Source organism: Micromonas pusilla, assembly GCF_000151265.4.
Source record: "Micromonas pusilla CCMP1545 genomic scaffold MICPUCscaffold_17, whole genome shotgun sequence".
Lineage (NCBI taxonomy): Eukaryota > Viridiplantae > Chlorophyta > Mamiellophyceae > Mamiellales > Mamiellaceae > Micromonas > Micromonas pusilla.
This window is the reverse complement of record NW_003315898.1, coordinates 491989-513034: the sequence shown is the minus strand read 5'-3', so window position 1 is coordinate 513034 and position 21046 is coordinate 491989. Positions and strand designations below refer to the sequence as shown.

At 72.0% G+C, this 21046-nt stretch overlaps 8 protein-coding genes across 8 annotated transcripts; 4 read left to right on the top strand and 4 right to left on the bottom strand.

The window, feature by feature from the left end:
• Nucleotides 1-139: 139 nt before the first annotated feature.
• MICPUCDRAFT_43524 (uncharacterized protein) lies at nt 140-9059 on the top strand (the record flags this gene model as incomplete). Its single annotated transcript, XM_003064544.1, has 3 exons — nt 140-3928; nt 4184-6290; nt 6478-9059. The coding sequence occupies 3 exons, from the start codon at nt 140-142 to the stop codon at nt 9057-9059; spliced, it is 8478 nt and encodes a 2825-aa protein (XP_003064590.1).
• A 261-nt stretch (nt 9060-9320) lies between these two features.
• MICPUCDRAFT_49248 (mitochondrial carrier family) lies at nt 9321-10699 on the top strand (the record flags this gene model as incomplete). The annotated part of the gene is made up of 1 exon (XM_003064543.1): nt 9321-10699. One exon carries the CDS (start codon nt 9321-9323, stop codon nt 10650-10652), a length of 1332 nt encoding a protein of 443 aa, XP_003064589.1. The 3' UTR covers nt 10653-10699.
• A 106-nt stretch (nt 10700-10805) lies between these two features.
• MICPUCDRAFT_54438 (uncharacterized protein) lies at nt 10806-11941 on the bottom strand (the record flags this gene model as incomplete). The annotated part of the gene is made up of 2 exons (XM_003064381.1): nt 10806-11348; nt 11831-11941. The coding sequence occupies 2 exons, from the start codon at nt 11939-11941 to the stop codon at nt 10806-10808; spliced, it is 654 nt and encodes a 217-aa protein (XP_003064427.1).
• Nucleotides 11942-12057: 116 nt separating this feature from the next.
• MICPUCDRAFT_54437 (uncharacterized protein) lies at nt 12058-12654 on the bottom strand (the record flags this gene model as incomplete). The annotated part of the gene is made up of 1 exon (XM_003064380.1): nt 12058-12654. One exon carries the CDS (start codon nt 12652-12654, stop codon nt 12058-12060), a length of 597 nt encoding a protein of 198 aa, XP_003064426.1.
• Nucleotides 12655-12805: 151 nt separating this feature from the next.
• On the top strand, nt 12806-14060 carry MICPUCDRAFT_54436 (uncharacterized protein; the record flags this gene model as incomplete). The annotated part of the gene is made up of 2 exons (XM_003064542.1): nt 12806-13411; nt 13455-14060. 2 exons carry the CDS (start codon nt 12806-12808, stop codon nt 14058-14060), a joined length of 1212 nt encoding a protein of 403 aa, XP_003064588.1.
• A 197-nt stretch (nt 14061-14257) lies between these two features.
• Nucleotides 14258-14548, bottom strand: MICPUCDRAFT_54435 (uncharacterized protein; the record flags this gene model as incomplete). Its single annotated transcript, XM_003064379.1, has 1 exon — nt 14258-14548. The coding sequence occupies one exon, from the start codon at nt 14546-14548 to the stop codon at nt 14258-14260; it is 291 nt and encodes a 96-aa protein (XP_003064425.1).
• A 732-nt stretch (nt 14549-15280) lies between these two features.
• On the bottom strand, nt 15281-16174 carry MICPUCDRAFT_54434 (uncharacterized protein; the record flags this gene model as incomplete). The annotated part of the gene is made up of 1 exon (XM_003064378.1): nt 15281-16174. One exon carries the CDS (start codon nt 16172-16174, stop codon nt 15281-15283), a length of 894 nt encoding a protein of 297 aa, XP_003064424.1.
• Nucleotides 16175-16367: 193 nt separating this feature from the next.
• MICPUCDRAFT_43521 (uncharacterized protein) lies at nt 16368-21004 on the top strand (the record flags this gene model as incomplete). Its single annotated transcript, XM_003064541.1, has 2 exons — nt 16368-16482; nt 16656-21004. 2 exons carry the CDS (start codon nt 16368-16370, stop codon nt 21002-21004), a joined length of 4464 nt encoding a protein of 1487 aa, XP_003064587.1.
• Nucleotides 21005-21046: the final 42 nt, after the last annotated feature.

Sequence of the window (21046 nt, the reverse complement as noted above, 5' to 3'; positions counted from 1 at the left end):
GACGACGACGACGACGCACGCCGCGGCCGCGACGCCGGCGTGGGCGAAGACGCCGCCCCGCGCGAAGGAGTACGCGAAGGAGAACGACCCGACGCGCGCGAGGCCGACCGTGGAGGACGCGCGCCGCGACCCCGCGGCGATGCCGCGCGCGCCCGCCGACGACGAGGGGTTCGCGAAGTGGCGCGCGATTCAGGTGTGGGCGTCCATCGACTCAGTGGAAGCCGCCGCGGACCGGGGAGGAGGAGAGGGAGCGGCGCGAACGAGGAAAGCCACCCCTCCCTCGTCGCCGCCCAAGGACCAGGACGGCGAAATCTCCATCGGCGGCGGCGTCGTGCGCGGCGTCGGCGTCGTGAACGACGACGACGACGACGACGACGACGCGGCTCTGCGCGGACTCCCGGACACGCTCTCCCCGGCGGTGTACCGAGCGCAACGCGCGGAGCCGCCGACGACGGCGGTCATCGCGGAGATCCAACCCGCGCTGCTTCGGTCGCACGCCGCGACGCGCTTCCGCGGCGAGGCGACGGCGACGCGCGCGCCGGCGACCGCGCGCGACGCGCGAACCCCGGGCGAGGAGACGGCGGCGGACGGCGACGACGACGCCGCGACGCCGCCGCCGGAGTGGCTGACGCCGCCGCCGGCGGGCGCCGCGCCCGCGAACGCGTCCACGACGCCCGCGTCCGCGACGCCCGCGGGCGACGCCGCGCTCGAGATCGAGGTCACGCGTCGACGCGAGCGCGAGGCGCGCCGCGCGATCGACAAGATGGACGCCGCGATGCGCAAGCTGCGACGCGAACGCGACGACGCGAGCGAGCGCGCGCTGCGAGATCGCGCCGCGTTGACGGCGCTCGGCGCCAGGGAACGCGAAGCCGCCGCCGACGCCGTGCGCGCGAAGACGGAGTGCGACGACCTGAGGAAGCGCGCGGACGCCGCGGTGGCGGCCGCGCGCGCGTTCGAGACGCGGCTGAGGGAGCTGACGGAGTCCGCGAGTCGCGAGAGCGGCTCGAAGGCGAAGGCGGTGGAGGAACTAGAGGCGGCGTTGATCGTCGAAAAAGAAAAAGTCGCCGCGTTGGAAGCGAGCGAAGGGTGGGAGCGCGCGCGGTGCGAAGAGAAGGACGTCGCGCTGCTCCGCGCGAAGACCGCCGCGGAGGAGGACGCGAAGGAGAGGGCGCGAGCGATCGCCGCGCTGGAAGACGAGGTGCAGGTTTTGCGCGCGCGAGTGTCGGCGGGGGACGCGCGTCGGAAAGAATTCGACGCGCGAGAGGCGGACGTCGCGCGCGTCAAAGAGGAACTGAAGCGCGCGCAGGGCGGCGTGAGCGGCGTCGTCGCCGCGTCGCTGCGGCGCGCGCGCGCGATGCTCCGCGGCGCGCTCGGCGAGGGCGCGGCGGCGGCGCATGACGTCGACGAATCGGGCGAGAAGGACGCGGAGTCGTCGTCGTCGTCCCCGGAGTCGGAGGCGTCGAAGCTCGTCGCTGTCGTCGAGTCCGCCGCCGACGCGCTCGCCGCGCGCCTCGACGCCGCCGCATCCGACCGCGAGATCCTCACGCGGCGCCTCAAGGCTGCGGGCGACTTCGAGCGCGGCGCCGCGGAGCTCCGAGACGCGGTCGTCCGCGCCACGGAGGCGTCCGCGAAGGCGGCAGAGGCGGCGGAGGAGGCGAGGCTCGAACGCGACGCCGCCGTCCGCGCGGCGGACGCGGCGACGACGCGCGCGAAGGACGCGGTCGACGCCGCGCGACGCGAGCGCGCCAAGGCGTGCGAGATCGAGGCGCGCGCGGAGGCGACCGAGGACGCGCGGACCGCCGCGATCCAAGCCGCGGAGGCGCGCGCGGACGCCGCGGAGGCGAAGGCCGCGGCGGCGACGCGCGAGGCGAAGACTTCGGAACGCGGCGCAAAGGCTGAGGCGAAGGCGGCGGCGAAGGCGCGAGCGATCGCGGAGGAGGAGCGCGACGCCGCGCGGAGGGAGCGCGACGCGGCGGTGAAACGCGCGCTCGCGAGTGAGGCTGCGACCGCGGCGGCGACCGCGGAGGCGGGCGCGAAGGAAGCCGCCGCGTTGGCCGCGACGAGCGCCGGCGAGGAGCTCACGACGCTCGTCGCCAAGTACTCGAAGGATACGAAATCGGCTAAAATGGAGGCGTTACAAGCGTGCGACCGCGCTGCGAACGCGGAAGCGGACGCGGCCGCCGCAAAAGCCGCGGAGCGCGCCGCGGCGGAGCGCGCGACCGCCGCGGAAGCGAGCGCGGCGCTCGCGCGCGAGGAAGCCGCCGCCGCGAGGGAGGACGCCGCGGTGAAGACGGAGCGCATCAGAGAGCTCCGCGGCGCCGTCGCGGACGCGCTCGGCGCCAGGGCGGACGACGAGAGCAAAGTCCGCGAGCTGGACGACGTCGCGTCCGCGGCGGCGGCGAAGATCACGGCGTTGCAGTCCGCGGTCATCGCCGCGGAGACGGCGCGAGACGACGCGCGCGCGCGCTTGATCGACGCCGCCGCGGGCGCCGACGCCGACGCGAAAAAAATCGCCGCGTTGGACGCGGAAGTCACGAGCGCGCGGATCGCGTTGGAGTCGCTCCGCGTCGCCGCGGACGAGGAAAAACGCGCGCGCGTCGTCGCGGAGAAGGTCGCGGTGAGCGCGGAGTCGCGCGTCGCCGCCGCGGAGGAAACGGCTAAAATGGAGGCGTTACAAGCGACGGCGACGAAGGCGACGCTGGAGGAGACGCGTCGCGCGGCGACGTCGCGAGAGGAGGAGAGCAGAGCCGCGTTCGCCGCGATTCTGAGCGCGTTGGACTCCGCCGTCGCGGGCGCGTTCGCCGCGCCAGGTGCCGACTTTGACGACGAGAATCAGGAGGGTGCCGAAGAAGGTGCCGAAGCGTCGACGACGTCCCCGGTCCCGGACTTTGCCGCGCTTCGCCCCGCGTCGCTCGCGCCGCCGACGGGGACGACGCTCGATCACGGCTTTTTCCTCCGCCGCGCGGATGACGAAGTCGAAGTCGCGTCCGCCGCCGGCGCCGGCTCTCCCCCGCTCTCCGGGGATAAAATCGCGGCCGCGGCGACCGCGCGCGGCGTGTGGGCGGTCTCGCAGCTCGCCGAGCGCGTCCTCGCGATCGCCGCGGCGAGCGACGCGCGCGGTCGCGTCGCGAGGGCGGCGACGGCGACGGCGAAAGCGGCGGAACGCGCGGAAGCCGCCGCCGCCGCGGCGACCGAGCGTCTCGTCGCCGACGGCGCCGCGCGCGCGGAGACCGCGGAGGCGGCGCGCGCGGAGGCGATCGACGCCGCGGCGCGCGCGAACGACGCGCTGCGCGCCTCGGAGGCGCGCGTCGACGACCTCGAACGCGCGCTCGACGCGGTGAAGACAGCCGCGCTCGACGCCGCCGCGGAGGCGTCGGCGGCGTCCGAACGCGCGGCGATGGCGGAGGAGGCGTCCGTCGCGACGCGCGCGGACGCCGCCGCCGCGGAGGCGGTCGCCGCGGAGGCGACGTCCCAGGCGACGGTCGCGGCCGCGGAGGCGACGCGACTCGGCGAGGCGCTGACGGCGGCGCGCGCGGACGCGGCGGCGGCGCGCGCGGAGGCGGAGGCGCACGCGACGATCGCGCAAAAGGCGCAGGACGAGGCGCTCGCGGCGACGATCGCGCGGTGCGATCTCGAGAAGGATCTCGCCGCGGTCGTCACCGGGCAGCAGACCGCGATGCGAGCGCTCGAGTCCGCGGTGCGACGCGCGGAGGAGTACGCCAAGGAGGCGGCGACGCTGCGATGCCGTCTCCCGTTGACGTCGAGTCGCGTCGCCGCGGCGCGTCGCGCGCGATCCGCCGCGCTCGCGAAGGCGACCGCGACGCGCCGCGAGCTCATCCGCGCGAAGGAGACGATCGCGCGCGGGATCGAAGAGCGCGCGACGCTGCGCCGCTTCGCGGAGAAGGCGGAGGCGAGCGCGGCGAGAGCGGTCGACGCCGCGAAGAGGGACGCGATCGCGTCCGCGGCGAAGGCGGCGGACGCGGAGAAGGAGGCCAAGGCGCGTTCTCCTTACACTGGTCCCCATACGACCGCGTCGGCGTGGTGAACGCCGATCCTTAAGGACTTTTCTCGGCGTGTCTCATCGCCCACCCCACGGTTTCAATCCCCGCCCTCGACGCCTTTCAACTTGCACTGACGCCTTTCAACTCCACCCCGACGTTCGCTCGTATGGAACGACCCTAAGGCGACGACGCGGAAGCACGACGCTCTGAAACGCGCGCTCAAGAACAGCGCGGAGCGGCTCGCGAGCTCGGAGAAGGAAGCCGTCGCGACGCTCGCGGCGTCGGAGCGGCGCGTCGAGGTCGCGGAGGCGTCGTCCAAGGCGGCGAGGGAGCGCGCGACGGCGGCGGCGAAGGCGTCGCGAAGGATGGAGAAGCAGTGCGCCGAGTTGACCGAGGCGAACGCGTCGGCGCGCGCGAGCGCGGCGGCGGCGAACGCGCGCGCGTCGGACCTCGCCGCGAGGCTGAAGGCGGTGGAGGCGGCGCTCGCGGCGGCGGCGAACGCGCGCGGAAGACGAAACGGCGAGGAAGACGAAACGTCGCTTCGCGCCGCGCTCGCCGCCGCGCTCGCCGCGAAAGCCTCCGCGGAGGAAAAGCTCTCCGTGGACGTCAAGCGCCTCGAGGACGAGTTCGTCGCCGCGCTAGCGGCCGCGCGCGCGGCGAACACGGCGAACACGGCGGGCGGCGAGTCGTTCTCGGACGCGATCGCGTCGTTGGAGTCCGAGCTCGCGGCGTCTCGCACGGAGTGCGAAGCGCTGCGAAGCGCCGCCGACGCCGCCGCCGACGCCGCGCGCGACGCGCGGCTTCGCGAGGAGAAGATGGAGGCGGCGCTCGTCGCCAACGCGCTGCCGCCGACGCCGCCGGGGGCGCTGTTCAAGCACGACGACTCGCTGTCGCCGGCGCCGGCGACGCCGGACGTCTTGGCGGCGGCGGCGGACACTAGTGTCGGACGACAACACGCGCCGCCGTCGGAAAACGAAGCCGTCGCCTTCGCCGACGCCGTCGCCGCGGCGACGGCGACGTTCCAAGCCGAGGCGACGCGCGCCAAGGCGGAGTCGTCGCGCGCGCGGAAAGACGCGGAGTCGATCCTCGTCGCGGCCGAGGCGACGCGCGACGAGGCTGTCGCCGCGCGCGACGCCGCCGCGAAGGCGACGGCGGAGCGCGACGCGCTCCGCGAAGAAGTGGCGACGCTCGAGGCGAAGCTCGCCGCCGCCGTCGCGGAGGCGGAGGCGTTCGCGGAAGCCGCGGCGGCGTCGCCCGCGGCGCCCGCGTCGCCCGCGTCGCCGGCGACGGCGCGGCTCGCGAACGACGACGACGACGACGGGAGCGCGCGCGCGTCCGCGATGAGCGGGTCGAGCGACTCGGACGCGATCGTCTCCGCGGTGGCGACGGCGCACCCCGCCGTCGACGCGATTCGACGCGACGGCGGCGGCGGCAGCGGCGGGTCCAGCCGGTCCGCGTCGCCGCCGCCGATGCCGTCGATCCCAGAGCATCGCGCCGCGCTCCCGGCCTCGACCTCGACCTCGACCTCGACCTCCTCCTCCTCCCTCCACGCGCACGCGCACAGCGAGCGCGAGGTGTTGCGGCAGGTGGCGCTCGAGGCTGCGTCCGAGGCGCGCGCGGCGATCGCGAAGGAGCTCGCCGTCGCGCGCGCCGTTGCGAAGGAGGCGGAGGAGAGAGCCGCGGGGGCGACGACGCGCGCGTCCAAGGCGGAGAAGATCGCGGAGGACGTGCTCCAGCACGCGGAGGCGGCGGAGCGCGCGTACGAGGCGAAGCTCAGGGACGCGGTCGACGCGAGGCGCGCGCTGGAGGAGGAGCTGAGGGAGACGCGGCGCGAGAAGCCGACGGCGAAAAAGCAAAAGCCGCCGCCGCCGCCGACGACGACGACGTCGACGTCCGTCGCGACGTCCACGCCGCCGCCGTCGCCCGCGGTGACGTCCACGACGCAGACGGAAGCGGATGCGGATGCGCCGGCTGCGTCCGAAGCGCCGCGCGAGGCGGCGGCGCTGGCGTTCGACGACGCCGCGCTCGAAGAACTCCGCGCGCGCGCGGACGCCGCGGAGGCGGCGGCGGAGGCGACGCGCGTCGAGCTCGAGACGGCGCGCGAAGAATGCGCGAGACTGACCGCTCACGGCGCGTCGCTCGAAAAAGCCGCGTGCGCGGCCGCCGCGACCGCGTCCAAGGCGGAAGCGCGTTCCGCGGCGACGGAGACGGAGCTGCGCGCCGCGATCGACGCCGCGACGTCGAGAGCGGACGGCTTCGAGGCGGCGCTCGCGGAAAAGTCCGCGGAAGGTGCGTTCTATACACTGGTCCCCATACGACGCCGTTTGCGTGGTGAACGCCGTTCCTAAAGGACTTTGCCCTCCGTCTCTCTCCGCCCAGGGTCCCACGCTTTCAATCCCAGACCGCGATGCCTTTCAACTCCTACTGACGCCTTTCAACTCCACCCCGACGTCGCTTTGTATGGAACGACCCTAAGACGCCGACGCGCGCGAGACGATGACGCGCGCGGCGAAGGAGCTCGAGGCGTGCCGCGCGCGATACCGCGCCGCGGAGGACGCGGCGAACAACGCCGCGGACGCGCGCGTCATCGCCGCGGAGGAGTCGCGCGCGATGCGGAGCGCGGCGGCGCAGCAGGCGGCGCGCGCTGACGCCGCGGAGGGGAAAATTTCCGCGCTCGAGTCCTCCGCGCGCCTCGCCGCCGCCGCGCTCGCGGAGGCGCGCGCGTCCGCGACCGCGGCCGCGACCGCGGCCGCGCGCGCGGAGGAGAAGGCTGTCGCCGCGGAGCAGAGGGCGGCGTCGTCGAGAGCGGCGATGGACGCGGCCGCGCACGCGAGGGACGACGCGGAGGCTGCCGCGGTTGGCGCCGCCGCCGAGGCGTCGTCGCTGCGGACGCGTCTGGAGCGGACGCTTGAGGAGCTGGAGCGCGTGAAATCCGACGCCGCCGTCGCGGCGCGCGAGCGCGACGACGTCGCGGGCAGTCCGCGGACGCCGGCGACGACGCGCGGCGGTTCAGGCGGCGGTCGCGCGTCGCCCTTCGGCGTCGACGTCGCGGCGGCGGCGTTGCCGTCGCGGTACACGAACGAGGAGACCGCGGCGATGACGGATGAGATCGTGCGTCGCCGAGTGCGCGAGGCGCAGCTCGAGGCGGACGCCGCGCGGCTGCGCGCGTCCCTAGACGCCGCGGAGGGGGCGCTGCGGGAGACGAGGGAGAAGCTCGCGGACGCCGAGGCGGCGGCGGCGGCGGCGGCGGCGGCCCGCGACGACGACGGCGACGACGACGACGTCGCCGCGCTTCGCAAAGCGCTCGCGGAGAGCCGCGCGACGAGCGAGAACTTCCGCGCGATGCTCGAATCCAAGGCGGCCGCGCTCAAGGAGACGGAGCGCCGCGCCGTGAACGCCGCGGAGGCGGCGGCGAAGGCGGCGGCGCTCGCCGCGCGCGGCTCGAACTCGAACGCGAACGACGCGTCGTCAGACGACGACGACGCCGTCGCCGCCGCCGTCGCCGCCGCCGTCGCGACGAAAATGCGCGACGTCCAGTCCGTGATCGAGACGTGGAAGACCGTCTGCGCGACGAAGCAGCGCGAGATCACGGCGGCGACGCGCGAGAGGGACCGCGCGACGAGAGCGCTGGCGACGACGCGCGAAGAAGCGGAGCGCCTCGCCGCCGCGTTTGAAACCTCGGAAGCCGCCGTCGCGACGCTCGAGGCGTCTCTCGCGGACCTGCGCGCGAAGACGCAGAGCGGCGCCGCGACGGACGACGAGCGCGCGCGTCTGGCGTCGGAGTGGAGCGCGCGCGTGGAAGCCGCCGGCGCGAAGCTGGGCAGGGCGGAGGAGGAGGCGCGCGTCGCCGCGGCGGCGCTGGCCAGGGCGCTCGTCGGCGACGGCGACGGCGACGACGGCGACGACGACGACGCGTCGGCGGCGGAGGACGGCGACGCCGAAGAAGACGAAGCGACGCTGACGAAGAAGAAGACGGAGCGTCGTCGTCGCTCGACGAAGAAGGCGAAGGCGATGCCCCTCGCCGCCGCCGTCGACGCCGCGACCGCGCGCTTATCCTACCTCTCGCGTCGCCTCGAAGTCATCGAGGCAGAGAACGCGAGAGCGCTGCGCGCGGACGAGCGCGCCTCCGCGGCGGAGGAGAAGGCGCTCCTCGCCGCGGAGACGCGCGCGGAGGACCTCGCGACGCGACTGCGCGCGGCGTCCGCCGCGCTGACGGAGACGAAAGCGCTCCTCGCGGACGCGGAGGCGAATCGCGCGACGCTCGCGCTGCGCCTCGACGCCGCGGACGACGGCGTCGAGAAGGCGGAGGCGGCGCGTCGCGCCGTCGAGGAGAAGCTGGCGGCGACGGCGGCGGAGCAGACTTCGACGCAGTCGCGGTCGCTGATGCTCCACGCGGAGTGCGCGGAGCTTCGCGAGAAGGTGGAACGGCGGAACCGCGAGGTGCGCGAGCTGAACCAGATGCTCAAGGCGTGGGAGGCGATGCGGCACTCGAAGGATAAGCAGATCGCGCAGCTCGTGGAGCGGTGTAAGCGTTTCGAGGACGACTCGTTCGAGAAGCAACGCAGCGTGGACGCGATGCGCGCGCGCATGGGCAGAGAGCGCGTTGGGGGTGGCGGCGGCGGTTCTTCTTCTTCTCCGAGTTTTGGTAACGGCACGCCAGGGAGCGTTTCAGGGAGGGGCCTTTCCAGAGGCAGTCCCGCGGCGTCGAACAGCGCGGCGTCGTCGTTTGCCTTTGAAACCGCGAGGTCAAAAAAACCGGCGGGCGCGCGCGGGTTGAACCTCCTCGATCGGCGGCCGGGGGCGTCAACCTCGATCGACAAGGAGAACCCACCCACGCCGGCGTCGGTCGGCAGCGTCAAGACGATCGCGAGCGGCGGCGGCGGCGAGACGACGCCGGAGATGATGGGCGGCGGCGACGGCGGCCGAGAGAAGACGGGGCGCGCGGCGGGTGCGCGCGGAGCGTCCGACGACGCGCCGTCCGCGCGCGCGCTGCGAGCGCTCGGCGACGCGAGCGCGGTGACGCGCGCGGCGACGAGCACCCTCTCCGCGCTGCGATGACGACGCGAAGGAGAGGAAGAGGAGGAGGAGTATGATCATTAGAGATAGACCCCGCGACTCGACGGACGAGCGAGCGCGGACTAAGTTAATACCACCACGCGAGACACGCGAGAAAAATGTCGTCACTCGATCGTCGCCCACGCGCCGGCACGCGCCGCCAAAAGCCGGCCGACCGGCTGATGACAGAAATGGCCACGACATCAGATTCTCTCGTCATTCATCACTCGTCGCGGCGGCGAGTGAAGCGAGACGACGACGGCGATGGCGCCCGATCCCGCGCCGTCGGGGTCCGACGACGCCGTCGACGCCGTGGCGCGCTCTCCGAACGACGCGAACGTGCCGCTTCGGCAGCGCGCGGCCGCCGCCGGCGTCGCCGCGTTCGTCTCCGCGGTCGTCGTCAATCCCCTCGACGTCGTCAAGACGCGCATCCAAGCGCAGTCGTTCGCGGGGACGTCCACGGCGCGATGCGGCGTCGCCGGCGCCGGCGCCGGCGCGTCTTCCTCGTCGTACCGCGCGCTCGCGCTCGCGTCCGCCGCGACATCCGCCGCGACGACCAGGGCGGCGTGCGCGCCCGAGTGCAACGTGTATCACTCCTCGTTAGACGTCGTCCGTAAGATCGCCCGGAAGGAGGGGCTCGCGACGCTCTGGCGCGGCACCTCCACCGCGCTCCTCATCGCGGTCCCCACCGTCGGGATCTACCTCCCCGTGTACGACCTGTGTCTGGAGGAGCTTCGACGCGTTACTCGCGAGTTTGGGTGGGGGCGCGGCGCGGAGGGCGCGGCGCCGTTGATCGCGGGGGCGACGAGCAGGACGCTCGCGGTGCTGTGCGTGGCGCCGTTGGATCTCGTCCGGACGCGGCTGATGGCGTATCGGGGCGACGAAGTCCTTATGGAACGGCGTTCACCACGCGAACGCGGTCGTATGGGAACCAGTCACGACGGCGGCGGCGGGGGGGGAGGAGGAGGAGGACGATCAGGGGGCGTGTGGGCCGGGCTGGCCGCCGCGGGAAGAGGAAACGGCGGCGGCGGCGGGGGAAGGGCCAGCAACGGCGAGCGCGCGCGCGCGGCGGCGGCGGCGACGGGGAGGCTGTGGACCGGCGTCCTCCCGACGCTCGCGAGGGACGTGCCGTACAGCGCGATGTATTGGTTCGCGTTGGAGCACTTGCGGGACGCGGCGACGGCGGCGGCGGCGCGGTCGCGGACGGGGACGGGGACGGGGACGGGGACGGGCGCGGATTCCGGCGCGGATTCCGGCGCTTCGCCGCCGCCGCCGACGCGACGAGAGACGCTCGGGATTAACTTCTTCAGCGGCGCGATCGCCGGCGGCGCCGTCGCGGCGCTGACGACGCCGCTGGACGTCGTGAAGACGCGCGTGCAGATCAGGGACGTGCCGACGCAGGACTTCGCGGGCGGCGTGCGCGGCGGCGGCGGCGGCGGCGCGGGCGGGAATCGAGGCGTCTTAGCCGAGCTCCTCGCGATCGCGCGCGCCGGCGGCGCGAAGGATCTGTTCGCGGGGTGGGCCCCGCGCGCCGCGCGCGCGGGGCCCACGTGCGGGATCGTCCTCGTCGCGTACGAGATGGCGAAGAGCATGTAGCCGGCGCGAACGAACCCGAACCCGAGCGTGGAGAAAGAAATACCCGTCTCATAGCTACACTACTGTAGTTGACTACCTTCGTACTACTTTCGTACGACTAAAGCGCGACAACCTACTGATGCGCCTACTACGGCGGACCCGAACGTCGTCGAGTCACGCCTTATTCTTCGGCGTCCCCTCGGGGGCTATCAACCCCAGGAGCTCCGCGCGCGCGGACGCCATCTCCGCGTTGATCTCCCCGAAGGTCCGCGCGGCTTCGCGCATCGTCCTCGCGTCGTCCACCTCGCGCAGGGCGTCGCCTTCAAAGTCTCCGAGCGTTTTCACGTTGAACAGTCGCCGCCAACGGGACCCGCCGCTCTCGAGCCAGCCCACGAAGCGCGAGATCACGTTCAGGTTCACGATGATGCCGACGAAGGTTCCGATCAGAGACCACGCGAGGAGCGCGATGAACACGTCGCATATCTTCCCGTTAGTCGTCGTCGGCGACAGCTCCGGCGGATCCGTGATGGGGTCCGGCAGGCCGAATAACATCGAGACGACGTAATAGAAACCGTTCTCGTTGGACCACCCTTCAATCTCCGCGAACACGGCGCCGAGGACCCACGAGAACCCCAAGGTTAACGCCGGGACGACGAAGAACACGCCCTTGGCGAGCACGAAAACCTCCGCGGCGAGCTCGCGTCGCTCCGTTCTCTTCTCCCGTCGGTCCGTCAAGGTGGGTGAAGCGATCGGTCAGTCGAACGTATTACCGGTCAAACGTACGTTGAAAGGGAAGCGCGGGTGAAGAGTTTTTGACGACGGGAAAAGTCCTCAAGGAACGCCGCGCACCACGCGAACGGGGTCGTATGGAAAGCAGTCTCACCTTCTCCCGTCGAACGCGCGCGTCTCGCGTCGCCGCCGGGAGATTCGAACGCGCCTTCCTCCGCGCCGCCGCCACGAAAGCCGCGTCCGCCGCGGCGCGCTTCTCCGCGAGCGCGTCCACTGACTTCACGAGCGCGTCCACGCGCGCGATGTTCTCTCGGAGCCACTGAGGGTCGTTCTATACGAGCGAACGTCGGGGTGGAGTTGAAAGGCGTCAGTTGGAGTTGAAAGGCGTCGAGGGCGGGTATTGAAAGGGAGGGGTGGGCGGAGAGACACGCCGGGCAAAGTCCTTAAGGATCGGCGTCCACCACGCGAACGGGGTCGTATGGGAACCAGTGTACAGAACGCGCCGCCTCCTCCGCGTTCAGATCCTCCGTCCCGTCGACCGCGTCGTCCTCCGCCGGCCACAACTGAGGGTAATCGTCCATACGAAGCGATGTCGGGGTGGAGTTCATAGGCGTCAGAAGCGGAGTTGAAAGGCGTCGAAGTGTGTCGGGATTGAAACCGAGGGACCCTGGGCGGAGAGAGACGACGGCAAAAGTCCTTAAGGATCGGCGTTCACCACGCCGACGGGGTCGTATGGGGACCAGTGTACGATAGAACGCGCCTTATTCCAGACGACGCGGAATCCTTCCACGGCGGCGACGAGACGATTGACGAAGTTCAAGTTTCCGACGAGACCGATGAACGCGCCGAGGAGCCCCCACGCCCACGACGCGGCGACGACGTCCGCCACCTTCCCGGCGTCTGTCTCCGGGTTCTCGTCCGCGAGCGAGTTTGGCATCCCGCACAGCATCGAGAAGACGTACAGAACGCCAACATGCCACGGCCACCCCTCCGCCGCCGCGAGCGCCGCGCCGATCGCGACCGCGAACACGGTCACGAGCGCGGGCACCACGATCATCGTCGTCGTCCAGAAGACGAAGACGTCGTGCCAGAACGCCGCCTTCGCCTCGCGCTTGCGCGTCTTCACCGCGTGCGCTTCCTCGGCCAGTCGTAACGCGAAGTCGCCGTCGAGCGCGTTCTCGAGATCGTCGTCGTCGACGCCGCCGTCGTCGTCGGATTCGTCGCCGTCGCCTCGCGCGGCGCGAGGCTCTTCCGAGGACTCCGCCATCAGCGAGCCCTGTCGGCGAAGCGCCATGACCGCGCGGTCGGGAGTGAGGCGACGGCGGCGTGGGCGTTCGAAGGGAGCGGAAGGAAAGAAGTCAAGTACGACGAACGGATAAACGTCTCTCCTCAATTCATATCCAGTCGTCACACGTCCGTCGCGCGGAGACGACCCATCGCGCGCGATGTCGCTCGCGACGTCGTCCGCCTCCTCCGCGGCGTCGCCGTCGTCGCTCAACGCGCGCCGTCGCGGCGGACAGACGTCCGCGTCGTCGCCGTCGCCGTCGGCGCGTCGTCTCGCTCTCGTCCTCCGCGCTTCGCCAGATCTGAGGAGACGGCACCTGGGGACGCGACCGCGGTCGACGTCCGACGCCGCGTCCTCCTCCTCCTCCTCCTCCTCCCCGCGATCCACCTCCGAGGACGACGCGACCACCGCGCTGAAGGACGAGCTCCTGACCCTCCTCGGGAAGGGCGGCGACGGCGCGCAGCGCATGGCGCGCGTCGGCGACCGCGCGCGACTCGAATCGCTCGTGACGTCCCTGGAGGCGATCAACCCGACGCCGCGTCCGTTCGAGCGCCCGGAGCTCCTCCTGAACGAGTGGCGGCTGGTGACGACGTTCCAGCCGGGCACCGCGGACGTGTCGTTCTTCTCGGCGGAGTCGTGGCGGAAGTACCTCCTCGAGAGCGGGCCGTCGCCGGTGCAGTCGCTCGTGGTCGGGAACAGCACGGTGGATAACGTGTACCAGGTGTTGAGGGACGACCCGAGAGGTTCGCCGGAGAACGGCGCCAAGGTGGGCGACGACTCGAGACACCTCCCCGTTCGCGCGCTGTCAGCCGCACGTTTTGCCACGTGTACACGATATCCACCAATCTCGCGCCCGCGTGACTGACGCGCTGCTGATTCCCTCGACCGCGCTTCGTCTTCTTCAGTGGGAAAACGTCGTCGAGTTCGGCCCTCCGGGGACGCAGCTCGTCATCGAAGCTCAGCTCGAGGGCGCGCGCGACGAGAATTCGTTCTTCTATCGCTTCAGCGGGGGCTACTTCGCGATCGACGGCGAGTGGGGCGGGCCGGACGGTCTGCGGATTCCGTACCCCGTGCCGTTCGATCTCCTAGAGAGGGCACGGCCGGGGCAGACCAAGGGGTGGTTCGCGACGACGTATCTGGACGAGACGTTGAGGCGCGTTCTATCTCACACTGGTTTCCATACGACCGCGTCGGCGTGGTGCACGCCGTTCGTTGAGGACGTTCGCCTGAGCATCTCTCCGCCCGCCCACGCTTTCAATCCCGACACGCCTCGACGCCTTTCAACTCCGCTTCTGACGCCTATCAACTCCACCCCCGACGTCGCTTTGTATGGAACGACCCGAAGGATATCGCGCGGGAACAAGGGGAGCGTCTTTGTGTTGATCAGGCCTGACGGATATTGGGACGATAAGTGAGGTGAGGCGCGTCGGTCGCGCGCGTAGTACAACTATATACGTAGAGTCGTCCGTCGCGGCGTCGTGTTTCAATCCGTCGTCGTTCGTATCGTCGCTCGTCGTCGTCGTCGTCTCGTCCGCTCTCGCTCTCGTTCTCGGTTCGGTTCGTGAAACGTTTTTACTCTTCGTCGTCCTCGCCTCGCCTCGCCTCGCCGTCGTCACGCGTACCCCGGGTTAAACGTCAGCTCCGGGGTGCTGACTTCGCTCCCCGGGTGCGGCGTGTCCCGTCGCCGCGTCCGCGGGGGCGGCTTGGACGACACCTCCGGCGACGTCAGCGGCGACGCGCGCCCCGGCGGCGACGCGTCGTCGTCCGAAGAATCCGCGACGTCCGCGGCGACGAGTCGTTCAAACGCCGCCGACGCCGACGCGTCGTCGCCGTCGCCTCCGCCGCCGTTGGATTCGTTGGATTCGTCGTCTCCCGCCTCGAAGCGCTCGAAGCTGCCGTCCATCTTGCGTCGCGACCGCGGCGGCGGCTTCGACGGGCTCGGTCGGCCGCTCAGCGTGTCGGGAGGCAACGGCACCGGCGCGTTGGACTTCGGAAGGTGCTTCGCCTTGCGCGGCGCGCAGAGTCGTCGCCGTCGTCCTCGCGCGACGGTTGACGTTCCGTATCCTCGCTCGCATCGTCGCCGCCGTCGTACGACGAGTCGTATCGAATCTCCGACGGACGCTTCGGCTTCGACGTCGACGACGACGTTTGCGGCGGCGGCGGCGAAGGCGGCGGCGGCGAAGGCGGCGGCGGCGAAGGCGACGGCGCGCGCGCGTGCGAGGGTTCGACGATCGTCGACGACGACTCCGAGACGCGCGGCGACCTCGACGCGAGCATCGAGACGAACGCCGCCGCGCGCGCGGCGCGCGGGGAGAGCGTCCGATCGCCGTCCAGCGCGAGCGCGACTTCCGCGGCTACCTCCTCCGCGTTGGCGAGAATCAGACTGCTCCCCATACGAAGCGACTCGCGCGGCGAGGAGCGCGATGATTCCTCGAGGAGGTCGTCCAACGCGAAGTGAACGCTGGACGCGGACGCCGCGCGCGAGAACAGCGGCGCGTCTCTGTGCGCGTCGTACCACGCCTCCGCGGGCAGCGGCGGCGGCGGCGGCGGCGGCGCACTCGCGGCGACGCGGCGGATCGCTCCGTCGTTCAGGGCCGTTCTATACGAGCGAACGTCGGGGTGGAGTTGAAAGGCGTCAGTTGGAGTTGAAAGGCGTCGAGGGCGGGTATTGAAAGGGAGGGGTGGGCGGAGAGACACGCCGGGCAAAGTCCTTAAGGATCGGCGTCCACCACGCGAACGGGGTCGTATGGGAACCAGTGTACAGAACGCGCCTCACTTGGCCCGCCGCCGTCGTCGCCGGCGGGTGAGGTTCGACGGGTTGGTGCATGCCGCACGGGTACAGGCGCTCGTCGTCTCGTGCTCGTGCTGATGCTTCTAACGTATCGATTTGATGCGTTTTTATCGCCATCGGGATGGAGGGATCCACCGGCTGGTGCATCCCGCCGGGGTAGAGGTCCGAGTCGTCGACGAAAAAACGCGACGCGTCTCGTCGCGTCGCGGCCGGGGCGGGCGGGCGCGTCGCGGCGGAGGACGCCGGGCGCGTCGCGAGGCGGCACACCGCGCGGTGCTTCACGCGCAGCGTCGCGCGGACGACGCCAGTCTCGTCGATCGCGAGGAAGACGTCGACCGGGTCCGCGTCCGCGCGCCGCGGCGACGGCGGCGGCGACGGCGACGGCGACGCGACGACGACCTTCGCTTCTTCTTCCTCTTTCTCTTCTTCTTCTCGGTCCGTCGGCGGCGGCGGCCGCGGCGACGGCGACGGCGCGGGCGGGGACGACGGCGGCGGCGGCGGCGGCGGCGGCGCGGCGTCGCCGCTCGCGCGCGCGATCGCCGCCGTCGCCGCGGCCGCGCCCGCGGCTTCGCTCTCGGAAAGCACCGTCCACCTTCCTCCTCGTCCTCCTCCTCCTCCTCCTCTCTCGTCCTCGTTCTCGTCGACGTCGTCCGCGCTGGCGTCCACGCGCGCGAGATCCGCGAGGTCTTCGCCGCAGCACGGGCCCCCGGGGCGGTGCTTCGAGTTGGCTTTCCCCATGCCGCGACGGCGGCGGCGGCGGCGGCGCGCGGCGACAGTATGACGCGCGGCGGCGGCGGCGGCGGTCGTGGCGCGCTCGCTCGTTTCCTCGGGCCTGACGAGGAAAGTTTCGCGGGCTTCCGACGACCAGACTGGACGCGACGCGAACAGCTGTGCAGAAGCCCTCGCGCGCGGCGGAGGCGTCGTCCGCGCGATGGAGCGACTCGACGCGCTCCGCGCGCGCGTGCGCGCGCGCTTCACCCCCGTCGTCGCGTGCGTCACGACCCCCGAGGTCGACGCGGCGTGCGCGGCGACCGGGCTCTCGTTCGGTGCGCGCCGCTCGACTCGACGCCCCGATCGACGCGGGCATCTTCATCATCGTCGTCGTCGTCGTCGCGTCGCGTCGCGTCGAATCTCATCCTCCGCGTCGTCCCTCGTCCTCTCGCTCGCGCCGACGAAACCAAACGCCGTCCCTCCCCCTCCCTCCCCTCCCTCCCCGCAGTGGACATCCTCCGCCCGCACGCGCGCGTCACCGGGATCGAGGTCCAGATGCGCACGTCGCCGGAGCACGTCGCGGTGACGACGTCCTACTCCGTGCGGTTCCACTCCGTCGCCGAGGCGAAGCGCGCGGCGCCGTACGACGTCGTGGAGGCGCACCTCGCGCGCGCGTTCGCGACGACGCGGTGGGCGGCGGGCGGCGCGAGCGGGGACGCGCTCGCGGGCGCGCTGGACGACGTCCCGAAGGACGTCGAGGCGTTGATCGCGCGCGCGAGGGGCGAGGTGCGTTCTCCGAGCGATGAGAAGTGGTGGACCCCGTGGTTCGACGCGTACCGCGCGGAGCTGGACGATCGCCTCGCGTTCCACGACCACGAAGCGATCGACGTCCCCGCGGGCGTCGTCTTCGCCGTGAGCGCGTCCTCGAGCGATCCTCTCGGAGACGCGACGCGAATGACGGAGGACGGATCGTCGTGGCCGGGGGGATTGCCGAATCAACCGCTTCTGGAGAGAGCGGGCGACGTGGACGTGTTCGCGCGGCATTACGTGCTGGTGCACGACGCGCGGGACGCGACGGCGACGCGGGAGGCTGTGGCCGCGAAGGAGCGGATCCTCGCGGACGCGTTCGGGGACGCGAAGGTGAGCGTCTTGCCGGTGAATTCGTCGTCATCCTTCTCGTCGTCGCCCCACGACGATGACATCTGGACCGCGCACCTCGAGCGGCGGATGATCACCGCCGCGAACGCGTCGGGCGCGATTACGATCGATGAAACCGTCAAACGTGGAGCGTTACTGTCCAAAGAAGACGTCGCCGCGCACGCCCGCGTCGTGAAGGAATACGTCGCCGGTTCGCTTTTGAAATCGATGGAAAAACGGTCGCGCGCGGCGAACGAGAAGATCGCGGCCACGCGCAAAGGCTTGAAGAACCAGCTGAAGTCGTTCTGGGGACGGAGCACGGGCGCGAGCGTGAAGACCGAGGGCGACGGCGCGTACACGCCCGCGTCGCAAGAGTCGCAGATTCGAGTCGCCGCGGACTTAGCCTTCTTCTTGGGCGATTACGAAACCGCGGCGTCGCACTACCGCCTCATACAATCCGATTACAAGGCGGACAAGGCGTGGAAGCGCCTCGCGGCGACGCAAGAGGCGCTCGGGCACGCGCTGGTGATGTGCAAGCCGCAGCAGTGGGCCGCGGAGGGCCCGCCGTTCAGAGAGAGCCGACGCGAGGCCGCGGCGGCGTTCGAAGCCGCGGCGGCGTGCTACGCGCGCGCCAACGTGCACGCGGCGGGCGGTGGTCAGACGGTCGCGCCACCGGGGACGCCGCCGCCGGGAGGAGGAGGAGGAGGAGGAGGAGGAGGAGGCGTTCCCGGCGGCACGGGGACCCCGGGTCCGGCGTTCGCGCCGCCGACGCCGACGCCCGGCGGCGTCGCCGCCGTCGCCGCCGTCGTCGCGCCGCCCGCGGGGGCGTTCGACTCCGTCGCCGAGCGCACGCTCTGGGCGACGCGCGCGGCGTACGCGCACGCCGCGCTGCTGACCGCGTGCGGCTCCGATCGCGAGGCTGCGATCCCGCTGACGAGGGCGTCCGCGGAGGAGGCGCAAACGCACGCGCGCGCGGCGTTATCGTTGGAAGCGGCGGCGACGGCGTATCTCCGCGCGGACCCTCCGATGGCGCGCAAGTACGCGATTCACGCCGTGCTCGCGGGGCACAGATACAACCAGGCTGGTCTGCGCGCAAACGCGATACGCTGCTACGCCGGCGCGCTGCCTGTGTACGAGCGGCGGCGCGACGCCGGCCCCGGCGCCGGGAAACGACGCGGCGTCGGGTGGAATAAAGCGAGGGAGCACTTGCACTTCGCGCTCGGAAGACAGGTGGCGCACGCGGGCGATTTCGCTCGCGCGCGCGCGTATTTCCGCGCGCTGCTCGAGTGCGCGACGACGCAGACGGCGGCGACGCAGGCGACGTACTTGCGGGAGTATCTGTACGTCGTGCAGCAGTCATACGGCGGGCAGTCAGGCGCGGGCGCGTCGGCGATCGAGGAGACGCCGCTGCCGAGCGTGGACGTCGGGGACGCGCGCGTGACGTTCCACGACGGCCACGTGTACGCGTCTGATTCGTCGTTCGCCGCGAAAGATAGCATATCTTCGGACACGTGGAAGGTGCTCGAGAACGACGACGGGCTCGTCCCCGCGGGGTTACAAGGCGGCGGCGCCACGTGGCTGGATAAGCCGCGGGAGAAGGGCGCGGAACAGCGCGGCGTGTGCGCCGCGGGCGAAGCCGTCGTCGTCGCCATCACTCTGCGGAACCCGCTCAAGGTGCCTCTGGACGTCTCCGATCTGCGCTTAACGTGCGAGTTCAAAGGCGCGGACGACGCCGACGTCGCCGACGCCGGCGCGGTGGCGACGCCGTCTTCCTCCGCGACGCTCGCGCCGCTCGAGACGGCGACGATCGACGCGCGGTGCTCGCCGTCGAAACCCGGGATGTTGAAGATCGTCGGCGCGACGTGGACGACGTGCGGCGTCGCGAAGTGCGCGATGACGTTCGACGTCCGCGCGCCGCGGACGCGCGCGACGGGCGGCGCGCACGGCGGGTGGGCGCGGGACGTCCCGCGACATAAGCGGATCGCGTTCACCGTCGCGGCGACGACGCCGACGCTGGACGCATTCCTCGACGGCGCGCCCGCGGCGACGAGGGAGGGCGCGACGATTCGCGTCGCGTTGAGGATACGAAACGTCTCTTCGTGCATCGCGCACCGCGTGCGCGTGCGGCTTCCCGGCCGCGGCGTGCTGCTCCCCGTGGACGCCGCGGACGTCGTGGGCGAGGTGGTCGCGAAGGGAGACGGGGGAGACGGAGACGGAGACGCCGCAGACGCCTTCTCGTCGGGGGCGAAGCCGAGGAAGGCTGGGGGCCCCGCGCCGCCGCCGCCGCCGACGCCGTCGACGCGCCCCGGCAAAGTCTTCGCGCCGCCGGGCTGGGCGACGCTCGCGCCCGGCGCGGAGGTCACCATGCCGCTGTGGTTCCACGCGTCCGCGGCGGCGGCGCGCGCGTCGTCCGACGGCGCGATCGCGCTGCCGATCGTCGTGTGCTACGAGCCGCCGTGGCCGGCGCCGCCGCTGTTGAAATTTCGCACGACGCGACTTCTCGCGGGGATTCGCGTCGCGCCGTCGCTGTCCGTCGCCGCGAGCGCGCTCCCTGCGGCGTCTCACCCGGCGGCGAGGGTGCTGAGGCTCGTCACCGCGGCGGCGGCGAACGGGGTGGGTGACGACACGACGAAAACGGCTGCTTCGTATGCGTTACGAAGCGTCTCGCTCGTGGACCGCCGCGGCGAACCCCGCCGCGGCGTTCGCGTGACGGCGATGGGCGGCGCCGCCGCCGCGCGCGTCGTCGCGCCGGGGCAGCGCTGGGACACGATCCTGCTCGTGGAGCCGACCGCCGACGATGGATCGTCGTCGTCGTCGTCGTCCGTAGCGTTCGGCGGCGGCGGCGAAGGCGGCGCGGAGAGCGCGCCGGTGGAGAGGGTACACGCCGCGATCGGCGCCGGCGGGGGCCGTCGTCGCGGCGGCGGCGGCGGCGGCGGCGTTCTCGCGGACGCCGACGTCGTCGTGCGATGGGACGAAATCTCCCCCGCGCCGAACGCGGTCGCGACGAGCGGGTCGCATCATCTCTACGCCACCGCGGACGGCGGCGGATGGGACGCGTCCGCGCCGACGAAGGAACGGCCGCGGCGGAGTCGCGTCGCGCGCGGCGGCGACGACGCCGCCGCGGGCGCGTTCGACGTGACGTGGACGTTAGAGGGCCCGTCCGTCGCGACGTTACCGCCCAGGGAGTCGTCGTCTTCTTCACCTTCGTCCTCCGCGACCGTGCCGATCGTTCTCAGGGCGCACAACCCCGCGCCGTACGCGGTCGACCTGACGTTCGAGGCGTCGGCGCCGGCGGCGGCTTCGGCGTGGGGGCCGATCGACGGCGCCGGCGTCGGCGGCTGGACGACCGGCGCGCCGGCGACGCCGCCGCCGCCGCCGACGCCGGCCGCGGCGCCGCCGCCCGCGTCGATATTCCCCGGCCGCGCGTGGATGTGGACCGGCGCGGTGAGACGAACCGTCGCGGTCGCCCCGGGGGAGACGACGGAGATGCGACTGAGCGTGGACGTCTTCGAACCGGGGACGTTCGCGTTGGGGGAGTACGCGGTGTCGTGGGGGCGCGCGGAGGCGAGCGGCGACGCCGACGCCGCCGCGAACGCGAATCGTATTAACGTCCTCGGGGGTGGGGTTACGGCGGCCGCGAAGGTGATGAAGCGAACGGGAGGGCCGGCGATGGCGTGCAACGCGCCGTTTATTCTCTCCGTCGCCGCTGCGGCGGCGTGACGCTTTTTCGATTCGAATAAAAAAATAGATTAGAAACCTCTC